Source organism: Symphodus melops (assembly GCF_947650265.1).
Source record: "Symphodus melops genome assembly, chromosome: 4".
Taxonomy (NCBI): Eukaryota; Metazoa; Chordata; class Actinopteri; order Labriformes; family Labridae; genus Symphodus; species Symphodus melops.
Genome location: NC_136694.1, coordinates 9,764,725 through 9,786,818, shown reverse-complemented (window position 1 = coordinate 9,786,818; position 22,094 = coordinate 9,764,725). Strand labels below are relative to the sequence as shown.

The following is a 22,094-nucleotide window of genomic DNA, read 5'->3' as shown; positions in this document are numbered from 1 at the left end:
CACAGGCACAGAACGTATGTGGTGGTTTGTCGGCTGTAGGCTTTGCAATGTGTTCCAGTGCTACATTTTTTTGGTCAAAAAAGAAGCCACCACTTCTTAGCCGTCTGCCTGGTGTGTCAGGGCCTTCACACAAACACAGCAAAAAGAATTACTCAAAACAAAAATGAAAATTCACAATGCAAAACATCACTTTATTTGAGCTCTTTGGTATCATACATTACTAACTGAAGGTCAAAAGTTAGCCTGTACACTCAGCTTTGCTCATTGCTTTCTGTCTCTTTCCATTCCTTCTAGGTATTCGCTCAGCCATCTAACGTGGCTATAACCAAGATGGATGTTAACAACCTAGCCATGGTGATGGCCCCCAACTGCCTTCGATGCCAGTCTGATGATCCACGGGTCATCTTCGAGAACACGCGCAAGGAGATGTCCTTCCTGAGAATGCTCATCGTTCATCTGGACACCAGTTTCATCGAAGGGGTTGTGTAGACACTGTAGACCATAGAGCCCTTCTCGGTGCTGAATCAGGCCACAAGCTTCTCCAGTTACACATTTATGTAACACAGTTGTGCATAAACACTGTTTCTGTTCAGACCACACACTGGAAACCTATGAGGTGATGTATAACACCTCTTACATCAATAAGAGTGAGAACACAGCTTGGACTTTGGTCCCGTGCTCTTACTTATTTTCAAAATGAAAGAAACAATAGATTAGGTTTAACTGTCTTTTTATACTAAAATACAGTGATTCAATTTCTGACTGTAGTTTCCTAACTGCTGCATGTGAAAACGGTTACCTTTCATGTCTTACCAAATGGGTAGTACTAAGGTTTAATAAGCTGAGTAAACTGAGAGTACATATTTACTTCAAAAGTATTTACTTGCACATTTAAAAAAAACAACAATAGTTTGAAGCTCAGCTTTTTAAAATCTTTGGTTTCATTCAAGAGTGTGTGTTGTGTGAGAATATGATTATGTGTGGAAGAAAAATCAGCATTTGTCTATTATGTACAGAACATTTGAACATATTCAAAGATAAAACGTTTGAGACTATTATTAAGAATAAGTGCAAGCTTTTGTATTTGCCTGTGCTGTTTTGAATAGTTGAACTGATACTGGTCAGTTGACGACACAAGAAGCTGCACACCCACAGTCGTGCTGATTTTCAAAGCACAAGCTGATAAGATGTTCTTAGTAATGGATGGAAGCATTTCAAAGACATTCACTTCAAAAAATGAACACTCTTGTGAAACCAGTGTTATTACAGTTTTCTACGAGTTATGTGGGTGTCACTTATTTAACACTGTGTCCCATTCTTATCAACAAGTCATCAATGGAATTGTGTTCTCTTCTGTTTTTGGTCTGTATTTTCTCTGGCTCAGGTCTGACAAAAACAAACAGGTGTTGGATGTGATAAAAAATATTGTAAATCTGACACAAACACCTGAACTGAGTATTTAAATGCCAAGCACTAATATGAGAATTTGTGTGCATCTATTTAGTCCTGTCTCAGGCTTCTCCCCTGTAAATAAATTGTGAGTGTAAATAGTATTGTGTGTCCTTGAATATATTCTAACTACGTGTTGAGAGTGAAGTTCAAAGTGTCTGTAAATAACAATAAAAGGTGTTTTTGTAATTAACTTGTTCTTTCTCTGCTGTAATCGCCTGCCTTTTGAACACAGGACTGATACAAACCACTTTCCATGTGTGTGTATGTTTGTTTGCATACCTTCTTGTTGTAATATAGAAAGGCTGTCCATAAATAAAGATTTGTTTGATTGTAGAATGGATGTCTGTGTTGTATTTGGAGCACCCTTTTTTTTTAACGGTGTAAGAGGTCAGGGACAGTATGCAACCATGACTACATGCACGGATAGTGTCACTGAAGAATATTAAATGTCCCTCTTCAAAACTTTCTAAAAGTAAAAAAAAAATTGACTTCATAATTTAATTGAACAATTAATCTAATTTAAGCATAACGTGTCAATACATGGAATGCAGGGTACCATTAACAGAAAGCTGACCTCAATGAGATCATCCAATTACAATGATAAGTCATGGGATTTTTATTTTGCCTCACTATTGTTTACTTTTATTCATTAGGACTTAGATCTAAAATGTTTTCAGGTGAAAACAATGACTGGTAATTTCCGTAGCTCAGTCTCAGGCCTCGGTTCGAAACTATAGGGTTGTTGGTTCAAGTCCCAGTGCAGACCAATCTAGAAGTTGGTCTGATAGTTGAAACAGTCCCTGTCAGCCTCCCTGAAAAATACAATTTAATGACTGATGGTACTTGTGAAATATGGGCTTGCATTTACAATCAATATAACCACAAAAACACCAGGCATTTATTCTAAATGCTCAATAGGCCTCTCAGTACATAGTACATAACCACTGTAGTAAGCTATAACCTCTTAGAGTAAGGGGATGTTTAGTGTAGCTACTGATATTCATGTATTGATATTGTGCTTAATTTCTAGTATGAAGTTTTCACCCTACAATATTAGCTGTAGCAGGTTCTTAGTTTTAGGTGCCCCATTAGGGCATGGTACCAGTTTTTAAATGTAAGACTGTAAGGTAGTCCTACCAGTATAAATGTGTCGAAAAACTAAAATAACAAGTACATGTTAACTGAAAGTAGCTTTGTCATCTTCATAAACAACAGTAGACCTAGTTGTTTTGGGTGAACAGAGGGTGGCGCTATAATCCCAGGGATCTGTGAAAGGGTGTTCTCAATGACTTATTATTGAGAACTTATTAAGGTTAATGGATCCAAATGTAGCGATAAGCTACACAAAGATCAAGTAATAATAATTTTTGTCTTGCCATTGAATATGACAAGGGAGACAATAGTATGTGTTGTCAAGGTGCTCATATATAGCCAAGGGATTTATGGAACACATTTATATGGCTTCGGCTAAGAAACGTTAAAGTATTTGCCACAAATGCATAGACGTGGAAAAATATCAACACAATTTAAAACGCAGCTGATAAATAATAATTACTTGTAGTCGTTGTGCGCGCATGCGTAGAGCAGCGCCACACTGCCCGCGCCGGTGGTGAATGCAACTCGGAGAAATTCAACTGCGTGATCTGAAGTAGACACGGCGGTACCCACAATTTAAAGGGATTACTTCGTATAATTGTTAACAAACCGGACCAAGAGTGATTGGAGAACAGGTAAGAAGTCAACTGAGTGTGTCCAGCCTCATTTGAGAGTTAATATTCCTTTGTGACATTTAGGTGGTGGATGCATCAGCAGCGTAGATGGCATGGTGCCGCATGTCGGCTTCTGACTTCAAAACAAATGTGACGAATTGAGCAATAGTATATCATGTCCGTATACCTCTGTTTCTGTGATAACCGGCTTGTTTTTGGTGTATGGTTGACTTTTCAACTATGTACGTACGTAAGGAATGCGTATTGTCTTAGTTAGTTGAATAAGTTTAATTGTTTGCATTTCCACGCCGCTCGTTCGCAGCAGGAAAACTATAAAGTAGGCCTAGCGCGAGGCCCCGGACGGCCATGTGACTGACAGCTAGACGGCCAATCAGATACGAGAATCCCACCAAAGCAGGCTCTTCCAACCAGTCATATTTGCCCATTGTAGTGACGTAGATGAGGGTTCATTCGCGCTACGCACACAGGTTATAAAACACCGGACAATAGAGCGTTAATTGTCGCAGAAGTTATTTCAAATACGTTATTGAATTACGAGACAACTTACTGTCGTATTAATTTGAGTCCTGAATATGTGGCTGATTTTAAAAATAAAAATTAAATCGTAAGGATGGCGAAAGCTGTTTATAAATATTAAAGTAATTTCTTGGTGATATCAAATTATGTTTTCTTGGACGTGGAGTTTATTCAGATTTATAACTGCGCATATCTCCTTTTTTTCCCATCACAGACTCTGGGTGATATTTACAGTAAGGTCTGCCTGTGTCACTGTCAAGCTCCGTGCCTGTTCAGGAAACAAAAAAAACCCGTCATTTAAAAAAATAAATAAAATGTATTAATATGTTGAACGGGATAGCGTCCCTCAGTCGGTAACGAAATGAGTATCTAAAAGCGGCAAAAGATAGTGTGAATCGTCTGTGCCATTGTCTCCTATTGTGTCTGTACGTGGGATCGGCTGACAAGAAAACACGTGGGCCGAGCTGTGTAGAGATATCCGGTTTGTAGGTTTGCACTCTGCAACCCTTCAACTCCAGACCGTCTTCACGATGGTGAACCGATTCAGCTGATATCTGGACACAAGTAAGACGTTTTTATTATATGATGCGGTCTTGTATTTGTTTGATCGCGGGGCGCAGATTTCTCAGTCTGTTGTCTGGACTCCGTCCTCTCGCCGACGAGGCGTTGTTAGCGGGTGGGAATTTTCTGTGTAGCACAAAAGATTATCATCATCCTCCTCCACCAAACCCTAAAGCCAGGGGACTGAACACCAGCAGCAGACTACGCGTCTGTGATTGATGAGGCTGCATAAACCAGCATGTTTTCAGTCAATTCGTGAACTATTAGCGTTGGTGCATGATTGCATAATTTTCCACAGTGGTGGGGCTGAAAGCAGGAAGCTGGACAAGCCCTCTTTAGTTCCCTGTCGTGTGCTGTTTGAACAGCAACGAAATGCTGCTGCTTTAGTAAAGCCAAACGTAATGATGATCCTCGTAATAATCAACGGTGTCATTTTAAACACGCTGAAACAGCCGGCGATCATTTAACTTGTGGTGTTAGTTAAACCCTCCATCTCCATTTGGAGGCAAAGCTCAGTTGTCGGTCCAATTTTGCTGCTTCATACCTTGTTGCTGTGTTATCTGGAGCTCGCAACTGTTTTAACAAGCAACACAAGAGCAGAAATGTGGTTCCAATGCTCTAATATTGCTACTCCACTGCAAGAAGTGTTTGATTTCTCCCCCAATGTCCTCGACAAATAAGGCTTGATGATGACCTGAAAGTAATGAGAGGACCTAAAGGAGAATCGTTTGCTGAGACCTTGATAGTCCTGTGTTCTTAGATAGGCGCGCACAGTGTGTAAGTCCAGTACACAAGGCCATGACTGTACTTTTCTTTTCTTTGAGTATTATTGACGGGTATTTGCTGTGCGTGTGTTCACAGGAGAGAGCCTTGATGTGGGCAGTATGAGTAAGACGCCCCCGACCAGAAGAGGGATTTCATTTGAGGTTGGAGCTCAGCTTGAGGCAAGAGACAGCCTCAAAAACTGGTGAGTCATGGCCTCGCTTACTCCTCCCCATCCCAGTGACCATTCGCTGCCTTCAGCCCCATAAAAACCCAGTTCTCTCCTCTTTGAACCTGGGTCAGTTTCTTGATAGTCTGGAGATTAAGGCGAGGGTGAGGAAAGCCTCCCAAACCTTTAAATGTATCTCTGTTCAGTTGCAAAGAAATGGATGATAACGGGTGTGTGACCAGATATGATGGAAGGTATTGCAGCTAATCTGTGCAGGTCGATAATTTCAGGCATTTTTTGTACTGGTTATAATAAACCAAAGAAATAAACAGAAGTGTCATTGTTACTCAAGCAATGACTAAAAACACCATGTGACATTTGCACCACAAGCACAGCAGTGTGAGTAGCCTTTGACAAAAGGACTATGGAATTCCTCTCATTTGTCATCTTGCAACAAATAAGTTCTGCTCCTAAAATGAATGGAGTGAAGGCATCACTGATCATGCAATCAATAAAAGTAAAAACTGTACAGAACCATGTTGATGCCATCTAAAGTGTTGTCGATTGGTTGTGTTTTGCACTCCTAAGATACATTTCTACAGCCTGTCCACCATAATAATGTTTCAGATTCTCGGTCCTTTAACCCCTCACTCACCAAACACTTATATTGTATTTGAAATGTTTTGTAGGTATGCTGCCAACATAGAGAAGATTGATTACGAAGGTGAAAAAGTACTTATCCATTACCGACAGTGGAGCCACCGCTACGACGAGTGGTTTGATTGGACAAGTCCATACCTGAGACCCGTCGAGAGGGTTCAGCTGAGGCGGCAAGGCTTGCAAGACGACGCTCCCATACCTGTAAGTCTTTTGCATTATATCCATCCCACTTCTGGATTATTCTGTTCCTAGTTATCCTTCATTCCACAATGTGTTTCTGAAAAGCAGAAGCGATACATATCAGTCTGAAAGAGAAGACAGTTAAAACATGACATTTGTGTTTCATGTGTTCAAGCAGTCTAGTCTGCTTTTACCTGAGAGGAACATTTGTGTATTGAGATGTATTGTCAGTAAGGAGTAATACCAGCAATAGTTCTGTTAGCATTAACGGCTAAACCCCTCCTGAGATTTTGATAGTGCTCTGCTTCACTTGATTTGGTTCAATGTCTGCATCCTTTCTCCAGGGCTTTCATGTGAACGACAAAGTCCTTGCCAGCTGGTCCGACTGCCGTTTCTACCCCGCTAAGGTCATTTCTGTCAATAAAGATGGTGGGTATCAATGAACGCTGATCTTTTGCATTGCTATAACAAGCATGTCTAAGTGTAAAAAAGTGCCTCACAACAAGAATGTGAGGAAAAGGAAGTGTATGGATCGTGATGCCAAAGCACCTGTTGAAACATTTTGGCTTTCGTAAAACCAAATTAATGTCATTGTCATTGTGTCTCAGGATTATGTCTCTATTACAATATGTTAATATGGCATGTAGACTTGTTTTCATGGAGTTCTCCTTTATCCTCCTCAGCATCCTACACTGTGAAGTTCTATGATGGCGTTATCCAAACAGTAAAGGGGATACACGTGAAGCCTTTTATTAAAGAGGTATATGACTAGCTTGTATACATCCTGTCTGGTATTGTCTATATTTATCGTTAACCCTCCATCATAATGTCCGGAGCACCGATTTCTTGCTTCGTTTCCCAAATGTTCTTTCTTCGTCCTGCTGACAGAGAGGAGGTGTTGGTGGAGGAAAGTCCCGATCCACTGAAAGGAACATGGTTAGGAGGGCCCCAAACCGCAGAGACAGGAGGCATCAGGAGAATGGAGGGCCAAAGAACAAGCGAGCCAGACGTAGCACCTCGGACCAGGAGGAGGAGAGCAACAGTGAGGAAGAGGAGCGAGAAGAAAGAGTCGTCAATGAGAAGAAAGAGAAACTAAACGGAGAGATGGAGGCTGCAACTAACATCAAACAAGAAGAGGAAATGCCAGAGCAGGCAGAGCAGAAAAAGCCCATGGATCCTCTAATGGAGACAGAACTTACTAACGGCGTGAAGGTCGAAGAAGGCTCCGAGAACAAGGAGAGGTGCCATGTCAACGGAGAGGTAAAGAAGGAGGAGATGGAAACAGATGGGAGTGAAACGAAGCCATATACAGACTCGCCCAAGCCATACAAAGATTTACATTCTCAGTTGTCTGCACAGTCAGAGCAGGTGTCTGTCACTATGACAACCAATGAATCCAGTGGAAGTGTGGAGCAGAAGCCAACTGTCCAATCGGAGAGCTCACAGGCTTCAGCAGATGTGCCACCTCCCCAACCTGTGAAACGTAAGTGTTAAGGAATGAAATCAGCAGTCTGCGGTTCATATCACGTTTAATCTTTGAGTATGTCCATGACTGACTACATAAATCTTCTCTTTCTGATAGCGGTAAGGAAACAGGGTTTCCACAACCCCAACAGATTCAGCAGAGAACCATGTGAGTACAGTTTAAATGTTTTCTCGAACAGATGCGCACATCACCTGTGCTCTCTGATGTACTTCCTTTTCAGAACTCAATTGTCTTCTTCTTTGTTTCAGTGTACCGAGTGATCAAAAATCAACCCCCACCCGTCCTGTCCATCAACCTCGACCACAACCCGTTTAAGTGCAGCGCTCCTGGCTGCTCAAAGTCATTCCGCAAGGCCAAGCTGCTACACTATCATATGAAATACTATCATGGTGAGGAGCAGCCTCTAGAGGGGGAGCGGAGCCCGACCAGGAATATCCAGACCAGAGCCGCTGACAAACAGGTTACTGGTATGGATGGCCCTAAGAGAAGGCGGACCATCTCTGCTTCTATGCGTGAGTACCCTTCTTGTTAGAAACAGGAAAATGGTGTAATTTTAAACTAGATGATATGCTACTCCTACAATGCTCAAACAAAATAAAGAATCTTCATTATTATGCGCATTAATCATCGATCACATACATGAAGGGCTGCCATGTGAGTGTGACACTTTCCATCACCTCAGTATTTCTTTCAGTTGATATTCTCCGTGTGGTGTGATTTTTGTCAGACTCTGTCGGAGCTCCTGGCGCTCCCCATTGTGAGCCGAAGGCCGCTGGCAGACGCACATCAGCCCCGCCTCTCGTCAACGCTCAGGGCCATCAGCAGAGGGCACTGCTGAGGGAGAAGAGCAAGGAGAACCAACTGGACAGGAATGGATGCCATCAGCTGTATAGGGACTCGGAGAGGGGCGGCTTTGACATTGGTCAGTATTAAGCCTGATGTTTTTTTATGTGAGAATCATTGATATTATTTCACACATGAACTCTCGAATGATTTCAGGACATTTAGACCCAGATTTATTCAGGAACTTTCCTTTCACACATTGCACCTCACGGTGGGAGTTTATCTGACGGCCTTCAGCGCGTCTGACTAAACAGACGAGCTGAATGTCGCCGTGGAAGCAGCCTGGGGCTTCTATCACACTGCTGATTCTCTCCATGCCACGGTGCATTTTTGCCACAGGGATTTGAACAAAATATCCCTGACCAAGTATTGAGTAAATGAATGAACATACTTTCAGAATGTCTATTGTTTTATTGGTCTTGTGCAATATTCAAGTATTTTGAGATCATGAGCTGTAAGTGGGGATCATCAAGAGAAAAAACAAACCGGTTTGAAATGTTTCACTTTCTCATAAATCCAGAATATACAAAAGTTTCACTTTTTGATTTTAATTTCAGAGGAAACAATTCTTCACAATTTCCAAGTATTTGAGCTGCACCTGTACACGATGAGACGGTACATGATATAAAACAGACTCCACTCAACACGGATGTCGTCTTCACTCTAAAGCCCCGTTTAGCCCTGTTTACACCGAGCGGTCCGGCTTGGTTCGTCTCGGTACGGCGTGCATTTTGCTGCGTTTCCATAGACTAATCCCTGGAAAGATTCCCAAATAACCGATCCGTACCGGGACTCTTCCATTGGGGTGCCAAGAATATCGAGCCGACCCGAAAAGTTGGAGCTAAACACTGCAGTCTGTTGATTGGTTGAAAGAATTGTCACTTCCCGCGTTACGTCGGCAAACAAAACTATTGCACAACAATACACAGCTGATTGTTTACGTCTGTATTTCTCCTCGCGGCACACAGCCTTCTCTGAAACAAAGCTTGATTGAATTTTTATAATAAAGAGTCACATGACAGTCACAGAGTAGATGAACTGCTGGATGTCTTCCAGCGTTGGTTTTATTTGTGTAGCGTTTTTCTCCTTTGTTGAATTTATTAGTTAGCGGTTAGCTGCTATCGTATGACGCTATTTACATAGCAGCTGTCGTCATCCGGCTTACACGCCACCTACCGAATATGGCACAGGTCGCTGTGGAAACAGGATCGGGCTTAATCGAACCAAACCGTACCGATCCGTACCTGTGTGGAAACGGGGCTTAAGTTAATGTTCCAGACTATAACCTGCTCAGTTTACACATCAGCCCACAGTGAATACATGTTGATGTTTAACTAACAGGGGAAAGTCCACACGAAGTGAGACCGACCAGAATGTTCTTTGTTTGTGTTCACGTGTGTGTATGTGTGTCACACACCAGACGAACAATGATGTGACATTTTCACAAGTGCAGTGCTTGTGTTAAAGTGTTAAAGTGACTGTAGCATCTTCCTTTAGCGTGGTTCCTTTTCTGCCGTTTCAGCTCTGCTTAGAGGAGATTTAACTCTCTACACTTTTTGTCTCCAGGCTCATTAAAAGAGAAACTGAGAGAGAAACCCAAACAGAAGGACTTCCTCCGCATCAAGCTAAAGAATAAGAAGAAGAAAAAGAAGGCCAAGTCTGGTAAGAAGGGGTCCTTGGCATCGGGGCCCCCCCCTCACATATCTGCTGCTCTGCATGTGCACTTACTGTGACATTGTGAAAACGACTCGCCTGCAAAGCATAAAGTACTCCATTCACTCCTCTTGGTGTGGTGGCTGAGCCTTTGTGTGTGGGAGAAGTGTCACATCTGTCGCTGGTCTTGGTCACCCTATTATGCCGATCAAAAAAAAAAAAAAAGCTCCGGCTCATCTTTGTACTTCACAGCTTGTTTTCAAATTAGGCAGAGCTGGTGACCCAAAGCCAGGATTTATTGCTCTGTTGTTCAGTCCAAACACAAGTCATATTTCTTAATCCTAATTCCTAGTTTGCATTTAGATTTGTGTTTTTTATGCACACAAATATTTCAGTGACCCTTCCACGTTGGTTTACATAAAGAGGCCTTCAACATGGGCCAGTATGACTCTGTTATATGTCAAAGTATGATGTGCCACAGTTTTTAACCTCCTGATGGGCTTTTGTTTAGCATTTTCAAAGTTGACATTTTGTTTTACATCTGCTTCCCCCCCTTCCATGTATTAACAGACTACACAGGTAGTGAGGAGAATATTGACATCTCAGTATTGGGTCTTCAGTCCAAATTGAATTTGCCTTTCAAATCCCCCCTCTCACACAATCACAAGCCCGAGGCCTACACCAGCAGGCCTGGATACAGCTACTCAGAGCAGATTCATGTGGATGGTGGGTATAAATGTGCCTCTGCGTGGGTGTGTGTGTGTGCGTAGCTTAGGTGTGTGACTGTACATGGCTTCCTCTCCCCTCCATCTTTCTTCTCTTTCTGGATTCAATCCATCATGCTGTTTGTTTATTTTGAGCTGAATCATACCTGTACTACAAAGCAAGGTGTGGGCTTACTTTACATCTGGTGTGGATATTTATTCCTTTTTTATCATTGAGGGTTAAGAACAGCTCGGGTTACGGTTAAAGAATAATCTTTAAGCTGCGTTACCACATAAATAGATCTAAAATAATGTAGTTACACAAATCTCAATTGGGGGGGGTGGGGTGGTCATGTTTTAAGCCCATTAAACACTGTGGACTTCAACATTTAGGGGTTTTGTTTTTCACCAGCTTTCTGTTGAGTATTTTTCGTTATTTTTTTTCTAGTTGGCTCTTTCTAAGAGAAAACGCAGCAGCTGCCAGTCTCCTTGTCAGAGTTCATAGTTACTGCTCAATCCCACCAGATGTGAGTTTGTTTCGTCAGCGGAGGTAACAGGTTTCACTTTATTCAATGTGTGTGGGTCCGCTGCGTCTCAGCTCCAGCCGTCAGGAGCAGATACGTAAGGCTTGTATACTTGCTGGATGCCACAGCACGACACATCAGTTTGATTTATCGGAACTAAGAACAAGCGGGACGGCTTTAAGACCACATACCTGCCTGGCTCTGTCGCGAGTCAATCTCTTGATTACTGCCAGAATTCCTTTTGTCTCGTCACTCCAGCTGACCGGCCGTGCTCTCCGACAGACGAGGGTGCACAGAGTCGTCACAAGCCATAGTGGACACACAATGCACACAGATCTGGTGGAAGTGAGGGGTTAGCCATGTTCTCTTGTGCACAAGCTCATGTGTAGAATGACAAACTGTAGTTCACGTAACTATGTCGACCACCGTCATGGAACAGCGCAGGGCGATCCCAGCCATCGGCTCGTGAAGAGGGTTAGCCTTGCTTTGAAGTACATCACAATAAGTCACAAAATTGTGTTTTGGGGTAAGAGCTGATTTGAAGCGTTGCTTGATTGAATCCTGGGCCTTTCTTTGCTTTTACAGCTTGCTTCATGACTTACTCCACAATATTCATTAGAACTCACAACACATGTAGCTTTAAAGACGGTTAGTAGAGTTAGAGCGATAGTCTCTCAGTCTGAAGGAAAAGCTCAATCCTGACTGAAGGTGGGCGTCACATGAAAAACCAAGAGTTGCGTTTGTCCCTGTTCTGCTAGATGAGGACAGCATCAGTGACTGGTCCACTGACAGCTGTGGGTGGAGCGATGATGACTATGGGGACGATTTGGATGTCACCACGCCTCCCCTTAGCGTCGACTCAGGTGCTGTGGACACCAGTGACCAAGAGATTGTTCGCTGCATCTGCGAGGTGGAGGAAGAAAATGACTTCATGATTCAGGTGAGCAGGTTTTTATGGCAGTACAAGCTGCTTTTTTATCTACCAGGTTGTAATAGTGTTGATATAATCTACTCATCTCCACCTCCAGTGTGAAGATTGTTTATGCTGGCAACATGGCACCTGCATGGGCCTCCTGGAAGACAACGTCCCAGACAGATACACCTGCTATATCTGCAGAGACCCACCAGGTGAGTATCTCAAAGGAAAAGATTCATAAGACATGTCAGTCTATAATTCCATTTAATCCAGAAGTGTTTCACCTGAGACAACCAGAAAAGCCCGACAGCTGTCAGACACAGCCTGGCTCTTAAAGCTCGACTCGTGATCACCTGAACCTATAACCTGAGAGCGTTTTGGCCCTGTAGAAGAGGCAGTAAAGCACCAGTCTCTCCGACCAAAACAAACTCCTTGAGCGCCCCTCCTCTGCTCCTCCCCAAATCCCTCTCTGAATGTTCCCCTCGGCGTCGGCTGCTTGTATAACTGATCTCCTTTCTGACATGCTACCCAAAGTTAATTCGGCTCTTATTTCTTTGAAGTATTTTAGACCACAAAGTATTTTCCTCGGTTCAGGAAGTCCGTTGGTCCACCTTTAGTTGTACCAACTATTGCAAAGACACTCCCCATTATGCCTCTAGATACAGCGTCCCAGTGTGGGCGGGGCTGTCTCTTGTCCCCCGAGTGTTGGCGGGATGAACAGTGTGAGAGAGGGAGAGGTATGTGCAGAGGAGAATCCTGTGTGAGCCTCTGAGGGGAACATGAATAGAAGCTTAAGGGTAGAATGTAATTACCTTTATCCTGCTTTAAAGAATATTCCAGAAGGTTACACATTTGGTTGCATCTTATTGCGGCTTGTTCCTTGCAGGTCAGAGACAGAGTCTGCGGTACTGGTACGATCGGGAGTGGTTGAGCAATGGACACATGTACGGCCTGTCTTTCTTGGAAGAGAACTACTCTCACCAAAACGCCAAGAAGATCACCACCACCCACCAGCTGCTGGGAGACGTGCACCACGTGGTGGAGATCCTCAATGGACTGCAGCTCAAGATGAGCGTTCTACAGTGAGTACAAAAGAATTGCATGAAGAGACCATGAGACTGTACTGTCAACAGCTACTGCACTTCAGTGAAAAGTGCATCATGATAGAAATGACTAGAGAGAGGACTTTAAACGAAGACATTGTAGCTGCATTTTCATAGTTTCTCTTGTTCTGTAGGAGCAATACTCACCCTGACTTGCAGCTGTGGAGGCAGCCCTGGAAACATCTGGAGAGGTCTCTGATCAGCTCTGACTCATATCGTGGCAGTGAAGCGGTTCCTTCTCCGATGACTCCTGATGAAGACATGAGCCGCGGTGAAATTTTAATGTCCAATGCTCTGGAGAAGCTGAGCCGGGCTGCTACGGCGGCAGCAGCAGCAGCAGCAGCAGCAGCCTCCTCTTCGTCCGGTTCTCCGTCCCCCTTCCCATCCTTCCAGGACTCTTACATTACCAGTGAACACTGCTATCAGAAACCACGGGCATATTACCCCGCAGTGGAGCAGAGATTGGTGGTGGAGACCAGACAGGGCTCAGAGCTGGAGGACAGCATGAGAAGCACAGAGGAACTGTTGGAGCGGGAGCAGCGCTACGGAAGCCTGCTGGAGACAGACAAACCCAAATCAACAGGCACCGGTTACAAGGTGAGGGAGCATGACCGCTGCTGTATCAGGAACTCAAAATGACCATGTCAGGGGTTAATATGATACTGGGGGCAACTGGTTGTTAAAATCACCGGCCCAGGAAGAATACATTTGATTTTGAAAATAGAATTCAAGAGCTGACTCTCTATCTGAAGAAAATAAACCTGTCGGAATCTTAAGTAATTTATTGCCCTTTTCTAATCCAGTGAGTTCTTTGTCCTTGGGTCCCATATAAGTTGTTAAATACATTCAAGATATAAAATTATACTCATATTCTATAATACATACCGTCACAACCTACCTGTGTCTGTACTTAACTGACTAGCTGCATTGTGTTTCAGCTAGCTGCAACCTCCGGTCTTAAAAAAAAAAAAAAATCAGAATCATACTCGACATAAGACAGAGCCCCAGTGTGCCTGCCCTCAGCCTAGTTCAGCTGAAGTTGATCCATGCTGTCAGTCTAAATCTGATTGGCCACGCCTTCACAGCAGGCCTAACAGTGACCAACACACTTTCTAGTGACTTTTACTGTTCTTATTGGGTTTTAGAAAATATTTAATCTGTTGCTTATTGGCTTTTAATTGTATTTAAAGTGCTTTGGAACTTGTTTAAAACAAACTTCTTATAAATAAAGGTATTAAATGATTCATGTGAGATAAGTTTAGACTTAAAGTAGTTCAGTTTATACATGAATTATACTTTGTTCTTTAACTACTTTAAACTGAACACCTTTACCTTTCACTTCTCGTACATACACACACACACACACACAGCTGTACCCCTTCTCTGTACATACATCAGTTTGATCAGCTTTATCTTTTTCCATTTCTCTTTTTGCTCTTTTAACAGGAGCATATTCACCAGCAGCATGTTTTATAACGTCTTGTTAACTCCACTCATGTTTTCACATGTTCCATTCAGGGGTGCAGATGGCTTAAAGATTAGGTTGCAGCCCGTGTAGGCTATAGTTCTCCAAGCAGGCGGCTCGGGTTCAGTTCTGCTTGTGGCTGCTTGGCTTCATGTCACACTTTAACTCTCGTTTCCCTGTTTCCTTCTCTATCCACTGTCTTATCAGTTAAAGGCAAAAAGCCCCAGAAAAAAAATGTAAGAAACATTCTTATAGCAGCTGATCTACGAGGCTTGTTTATGGTGCAGCGTCACATAATGTTCAAAAAGTAAGAGTGCAGAGAATACAAGTGAATTCATTGAAAGAAGACGCACTGCTGAATTCAATGTCTTTAACAATTCATCAGTTCCCAATTCATCGAGGAAACTGATGTAGTTTACAAACTCTTCAATGTATACATGTTATGTGTGTATATAGAGACACACACACACACACACACACACACACACTACATGAGTCCTTTTCCTATTTAGTCTGAATCTTCATACAATAAGTAATAGTTCCCTTTAATATTACTATTGCTGGATGAGAAGAAGCAGCATTTTCATTCATACAATATTTATTACCCCAAAAATGGGTCACTTAGTTGTCTTGGTGTCAGTGCAGTTACCTGAAACTGTCGTCTGGCGTTCAAGCTAAAGCGGTGGAGTCGGTTGTGGTTGGTTTGTCTGGAAACCCTGGGTCCCCTCACTTCTCTTAAACCGGCCTGCAGCTGTGTGGCATTATCATAACGGTGTCTGAGTGCAGAGGTCCTCAGGTACTGGTCATCATTGCGGTCCATCACTCGAGGGTCTGTCATGAACACTGTCAGTAGTTCTGTGTCTTGCTGCAAGTCTGCTGATGACACTTTGAGACACACCTAGTTCACGAGCAACATCTGCCTGCTACCGTCGGCGCGTTATGACCAGATGGCACTGCTCGTCCAATAAGTGACAGTGTGTGTTCAGGGCTGCTTGAATGATGAACTAAGGATGACTTACTGACTATACCAGCTTTTTATACCTCCGGTGTAGGCGAGCAGCCGTAGGCTAAATGAGACTACAGTGGTTGTCGTGGAGATATAACGTCATCACGCCGAGATCTCTCTCACTAATCCTCCTTACAGCCTCTCGTCATGTTTTTCAGTGTTCTTGTAAATTAGTTTAATAAACAATTTATTAAGTTATGGTTTAGCTAGCTTGTCAAAACCGCTAATTTGGTCAATAAAGCATAACAGTGGTGACGTCATAATAAAATGGCCACGGTGTAGTTCGCTATAGCATAACGTTAGCTTCCTACTTCTCTCAGCTGCATTAACTGTTCAAACTTCATATAAATGGTGTTCATCTGTAAAGATTATCCAGCTGAACTAAACAGCTACACATCAGAAACATGTTTACCACAGAGTTTATATTCTTCTATGATCTAAAACCCAATGCAAAAATCCCATTGGCGAATTTTCGTAGAAACCACCAGCGCCATTTATTTCGGGTTGGTCTACAAAAATACATCCGCAATGAGAAAGGTATTTTAGTTTATCCTTGTTATAAGTCAGACTTGAGCAAAGCCCATCTTCTCTGCTCCTCATTTAAGAGACACAGGAAATATAGAAATGTTCTTTGAGACTTGCTTGACTGGGTTTTTTTTTTTTTTTCAGGTGCTGATTATATGTCTTATGATTCTATTTTAGTTGTGAACTGAATAATGTGCATTTTTATTAGACTGAGGTCGAAACGTGGCTAAAAAGGAAATGTCTAAAAATGTCACCTGAATGTCTCTAGGCTTCCTTGGGTGGCTCTTGGTCCCAGGCTGACACAAGAGAAGAGGATGGAAGAGATCCTGGAGAGTCGACAGATATCGGCAAGCAGCATCAACAGAGGCAGATCAACCTGCTGGATCACATAGATGCAGTCCAGGACGAGGTCTCCCACAGGATGGACTTCATTGAGAGAGAGCTGGATGGTAAGACCTGTGCTGGCCTTGACTTAAACTAATGTTGAAGCTATCTACAGTTTTTTTTTTTGCATTTTAAGATTTTCTTTATAAAGTCAGAATGAAGACACAAAAGAAAAACAAACTAACAAAACACACCAAAAAGTGGTTACAGAAGTCTCAGATACAATAGCTGTTCAATGTCTGATACATTTATAGTACAGGGCTAAAACATTGTTCATTTATTAAAGGCAACAATATATACATTAATGTTAATACAGTAGACAAATATGGAGGGACAGGCACACACATCTAAATTCATATTTTACGCACATCTATAAATATAAATAAGCCCCGTTTCCAACAAGAGGTTCAGTTAGTCTCGGTAAGGGACGCACTCCGTGGCCTTTCCATGGACTAAAGCTGTTACTATAACACATTAATTGGATTAATAAAGTACACTGCAAATTAATGTTGTAAAAATTGATGCAAGATTAATTATAGCATACTTAAAAATGTCATGTAAATTTAACCCAGAAATCATAGACTGCAAGAAATGTGGATTTCAAACTTGGCCCATTGCAGGACCCGTACTTGTCGGTGGCCCGTCACTTCACACAGGCTTTGCGAGCCAGTTGTCTGAAATTTCTCTTTACAAGCTCCTTCCAGTTTGAGTTAATGACATTGTCATCTTTTAAGCAAAATCTTTAGCTTAAGCTTAATCTTTGCTGCTCTTCTAGCCAGAAACAAGTGAGAATCTTAATTATTTATCCATTCTGCTAATTTTAGTAGAACCTGTGGGTTTTATTCAAAAGTAAGCCAAAAACAGAGTTCTCCCAAAATCCTCTTCTGCCTTTACAGGACCAGCGTGTGAGTGTGGTTTGCCATTTGCTCGCCACATTGTCTCCACCAGCTTGGTGTGACATTAGCTTTGTACTTGCTTTGAATGTTTTGGGCATTTTAAAGAAGCTCTTTGAGATCTTTCATACAATGTCTTTCCAATAGTTTGAGTTCATTGTTTTATGGATATTTTTGCACATTTGTTCCAAATCAGTTGGAGACATGTAACACAGAAATTCATTCTCCCATTTCATTTTGGCCCTGGCACCAATGTCTTTGCCATGTTGGTTGGATTATATAGTTTTAACCATCCGAGTTTAATCTGCTTATATCTGTGGTTCATCAGCACACCATGAAGCAACTAAGCCTTCTATTTCCAGCTCAACATCTACGTTAAGAAAACACTTGTGTAGCACTCAACATGAAGCCCATTTTATTAATAATCATTTAAAGCATGTGGAAGCCCAAATCAACGATAAGCTATTTTATATTTAATCTTGTATATAAAATATGAACTCTCACAAAGATACAATATGTGGAATTTTCACACTAAAACATCTTTCCTTAAATTCTTCACTCAGACTGAAAAAACCTTTTGATTGAAAGGAAAAGATTCAGATTGGCAGTCACAGGATGTTTTTCTTTCACTTATAGAACACTATTTATCACAAACAGTTTGCATGTACTTTACAAGTTTGTTTCACCAAAATAACACGATGAAAGGTTCTATATTTACATATCAGTTAATTTGATCTCTTTGCTGCAAATTAAAACAAAAGAGTCTCCATTCAAACAATCATTTCTGTGTTTTCACTGCTTCATGTCAGAAATGATTCTAATTCTCAAGAAAAGGAAACTGGAGAGTGAGTGAGTGAGGACGAACACAGGGGAAATGAGCCACAGGCCAGACTTTGGCCAAACATGAGGCGTGAGCCACTACCTGATTGACTTCATGAAATCTTCTGACACATGTGCATGTCAAAGAAGAACTTACAAAAAATGATCTTCTTGCTCATAATAGTATTTATTGTAAAGCTATATTGTCCTGTATAATCTCAGTGCAGCACTAATGAATGCTACGCTATACTTACAGTACAATAAAGGCTTGAAAGAGGTTTTGCACATTGTTGTTCCTATTTAATATTCCTTTGAGGGAAAGTATAGTGTCACTCACTGTTGCGCTCTAAATGTAAACACTGCCCATGTAAAAATGAAATACATATTGAATAAAGCTCACCTCTGCTTCTTTTCTTCATCTTGTCCCCCTCAGTGCTGGAGAGCTGGCTGGACTACACTGGGGAGCTGGAGCCTCCTGAGCCCCTGGCTCGTCTGCCTCAGCTCAAACACCGCATGAAACAGCTGCTGACACAGCTGGGCAAGGTGCAGCAGATTGCTCTGTACAGCTCCACATGAGGGCGCCAGAGAACAGCTGCAGCTTTAGTCCAATGCAGCTGCAGAAAGAGTGCAGCTTAAGAAGCACACCAGACATTGGCTGCAATGAAAACCAACCCAATTTAAAACTGGGATTGTTCAGCAAGTTCCTTCTGAGCTGACGTCTGCTGCTGTTTCCTTCTTTTAAAACATCGTGTTTGATGGAATACAATGCTGACAGAAGGATTCATATACCATATTTCTATGAACATTTATGGGACAGCAGCATCTTAAATCAGGATTAAACACAAGAAGTAACCTCGCAATCGCAGGAGAAAATCCGTAGGACCAGATAACACTTCTATGGTTTCCATGCAACTTTATCCTAATGAAAACCTTCTGTATGAGGCTAGCGCTAAAGGTTGCTTTACATGCAGAAGCTTTCTATCCAATATAGCTATTGAGTTCCAAAACCTACACAGCCTCTTTGCAACAGTTTCATAGAGTTGCTGTTTCTGTGTTAAAATGTCCCAAACTTCAGTTTATTGTAACTGCTCATGCCATACTGCATCAAAACTCTCACTTTTAGGTGTGGTCAGACAGTAACTTGAAGATTTCCTGTATGTAACAGTCTGTTGAAATAAATGCGTCTTTTTTTTTTTTTTTTTTTTGACCTACTCAAGAGTTTGTTTTATACTACACTGTGAAGTTATTTTTGTCTGGAATCAAAGGCATCTTATTTTCAGTTTCAGACGGTGTCAGGTGTGACTTCTGTTTTGTCTTAAGTGTATTGCTTCTTTTCTATGAATTGTCATTGTACTGGTTTTATCAGTTACTCTATATATGTCAGGACTGTTTCCCCTTCTTCAATTTACTCTTGGCATTGTTGTTCGAGCACTTGACTTATTTTTTTTGCTGAAAACTGTAATGTGGACTTGTCTTTATTTAACCTAGTTTATTCTACTTTGTAAGTTGCAAAGAATACCTAAAAGACATGTTAGTTTTTTTCTCTTTGTTTCAGTTTTTCTTTTACACTATTTTGGTTGTCAATATGTTAATCAAATATTCTCCAAATTCAGATATTGTATGCTTCAGTACTGTAAGTGTCTGGCTTAGATGCAGGGAAATGTAAAAACAATGCAAACATTTGCTGGTACATAAATAAAGTCATTGTTAATACTCAAGTGGATGTAATCTTGACTGTTTTCTCATTTGTGTCTCAGACATGCTAGTATTTAGAAGCAAGGTTTTAACGGTCTTTTTATCCAGATGGCAAATAACACTGTCAGTGAAGTTAAAGGTAACGTCCTTTACAAGTGATTTGAGCCGTTACGCAATTAGATGGAAATTGGGGTCAGCATTAGACTGGAGGTTTAAAGAAGGACCTTGTGACTGAGTGTTTACAGACGTTTAGAAAGCTCATTGATGTCTTGCTGAAGGGTCACAGAACAAGGTACCCAAAACTAAAAACCAACACTTTAAAGCTGCAACTTAAAAACCTGTGGGACCAGATGTGTAAAAAAACAAGACTGAGTTTATACTTTGAGGTGATATGTTTTTCTTAGATAGATTTGTGGCGTTACATAATAGGTTGAGATAGAAAGTTGATGCAAATTCTGATCAGTTAATCTCCAGATTTTGAGCAACATTAGTTTATTCACTTGTACAGTGTCAAGCCAAAATGTCTTGATTTTAATAGTGCAAAATTGGATTATGACAAGGCCCTTTATTTGAAGAAAAAAAATGTTGATATAAAAACTAATACCTTCTTACCCCCCTCCAGTTTAGATTGGGTGTTTATTGGACAATGATTTGTAACGTACCTCGTTATATTTATTTTTTCCCGCGAGACCTAAACAGCTCAGCCATAAGGGCTGTCAGATAAAAACGCTTTTTATTTAATATAAATTTTATATATTTTTAAATTACATTATTTATATTATTGATAATTCCACCAGAAAGAGTAAGAACCTTCTTCCCTCGTTTTGTTAAGAACAGAGTCTCGTTTTGATTTTTTGGAGCAGAGTGAGACCTCTTACCTTCCGCTCCTCTGTGCTGTGTACCGCCTCCTCTCATTGGCTCCTCACGCTGTCTGCGACGCAGCGTGTAGTTCCGCCCATCGTCATCGAAATACGAGTTGAGGCAGAGGAAGCGGCAGACAGGAGACGTGTGTACTGTGTACTTCTACCTTCATTTTACCGTCGATATTAAACACAATACCCGGATAAGAGTTGCCTGGATCCACCGGACATTTAATTTACCGAAAAGGTAAGTAATCCATCCGTGTTTCCGTGTTATCATTCACCATTTACCGTTTGCAGATGTTCCCCACGCCACAGGAGATTATCAGAGCTCGCAGGATTTCCCAACCTGTTCACGGCGGTCAGTGTACCGTTTTATATTTCATCTCTATGCCTGATATCACCGTAAGAAACGACACATGTGCATAGTGTGTGAATGAAGACGTGTAAAAACACCTGAGAAGTAAACAGTCGTACTTGATGCTCAGTGATAAAAGCTGCAGCTCCGTTGAATTGACTTCATCCTCTCAACACTGATGCGACATGAAGCCCACTTCACTCTGTGCGCTCATTTTGAGAGTGCAGCAGGTTTTCATCAGCGATCTGTTTTCTCTTCTAACTAAACACTCGTTGACTGTGTTTTCATGATAACATTGGTGCAATTTCTATTCGTTATTTCCTAAATCACCTTACTAATCCAACTAAAGAAGTGTTAGCCGAATAGCTTATAGCTTGGTGACATTTTGAAGTGCTTCAATGGCATTTTACAACTAAAACCCCTGAAGGTGTCTCTTTTAATCCTGCATACTAGCGATAAAGGATTTGACAAAGAAAGCTGTTGCTGAATATAGAAAAATACAACTTATAGTCATCGAGATCTTATAGAAAAGTAATACTGATAATTACTATTATTGTCGATCACTGACTATTATTGTCTGTATAGAGATTTCATTTTTCTGGAGTTTTAAGACCTCAAACCCCCCCCCCCCCCAGAATCCTTTAAGTCTAGTTAAATAAAAGAAAGCCTGGTGTTGAGTGTGTGTCAGTCCTCCATTGTGTCATTGTAGATATTACTAAATTATTATTATTATTCTGCATATTTTCTAAAAATGTTGAGGTCCAGGCCAGACAGATTCACCATTAAACATGTAGATTTATCTCAATGCCTTGGTTACAGGAAAGAGTTAA

General features: G+C 41.5%; 3 protein-coding genes across 9 annotated transcripts in view; all 3 read left to right on the top strand.

Moving 5' to 3' along the window:
- The window catches only part of arhgap46a (Rho GTPase activating protein 46a), a 30,803-nt gene extending 29,015 nt beyond the window's left edge, over positions 1–1,788 (top strand). For both annotated transcript variants that reach the window (XM_079340468.1, XM_079340467.1), the window contains exon 10: positions 295–1,788. In XM_079340468.1, the coding sequence (XP_079196594.1) occupies positions 295–489 (195 nt within the window). In that variant the 3' untranslated portion in view covers positions 490–1,788. The remainder of the gene's footprint in view (positions 1–294) is intronic.
- A 1,235-nt stretch (positions 1,789–3,023) lies between these two features.
- Positions 3,024–20,069, top strand: phf20a (PHD finger protein 20, a). Of its 4 annotated transcripts, XM_079342488.1 has the most exons (18): positions 3,024–3,182; positions 5,121–5,226; positions 5,880–6,051; positions 6,375–6,459; positions 6,714–6,790; positions 6,919–7,290; positions 7,390–7,513; positions 7,613–7,663; positions 7,765–8,028; positions 8,244–8,438; positions 9,926–10,021; positions 10,583–10,738; positions 11,999–12,180; positions 12,269–12,368; positions 13,043–13,238; positions 13,394–13,856; positions 16,524–16,704; positions 18,785–20,069. In XM_079342488.1, the coding sequence occupies exons 2-18, from the start codon at positions 5,144–5,146 to the stop codon at positions 18,925–18,927; spliced, it is 2,940 nt and encodes a 979-aa protein (XP_079198614.1). In that variant the 5' UTR covers positions 3,024–3,182; positions 5,121–5,143; the 3' UTR covers positions 18,928–20,069. The 4 variants fall into 4 exon arrangements, with proteins under 4 accessions (XP_079198614.1, XP_079198612.1, XP_079198615.1 ...); XM_079342486.1 differs by having other exon boundaries at positions 6,919–7,513; XM_079342487.1 differs by lacking the exon at positions 3,024–3,182 and adding an exon at positions 3,244–4,262 and having other exon boundaries at positions 6,919–7,513.
- A 905-nt stretch (positions 20,070–20,974) lies between these two features.
- ndrg3a (ndrg family member 3a) overlaps positions 20,975–22,094 on the top strand; it is a 30,618-nt gene continuing 29,498 nt past the window's right edge. For 2 of the 3 annotated variants that reach the window (XM_079340501.1, XM_079340499.1), the window contains exon 1: positions 20,976–21,153. The gene's annotated coding sequence lies outside the window, so the exon portion shown is untranslated. Of the gene's footprint in view, positions 21,154–22,094 lie in introns of all 3 variants that reach the window. The other variant, XM_079340500.1, reaches the window with a different exon arrangement.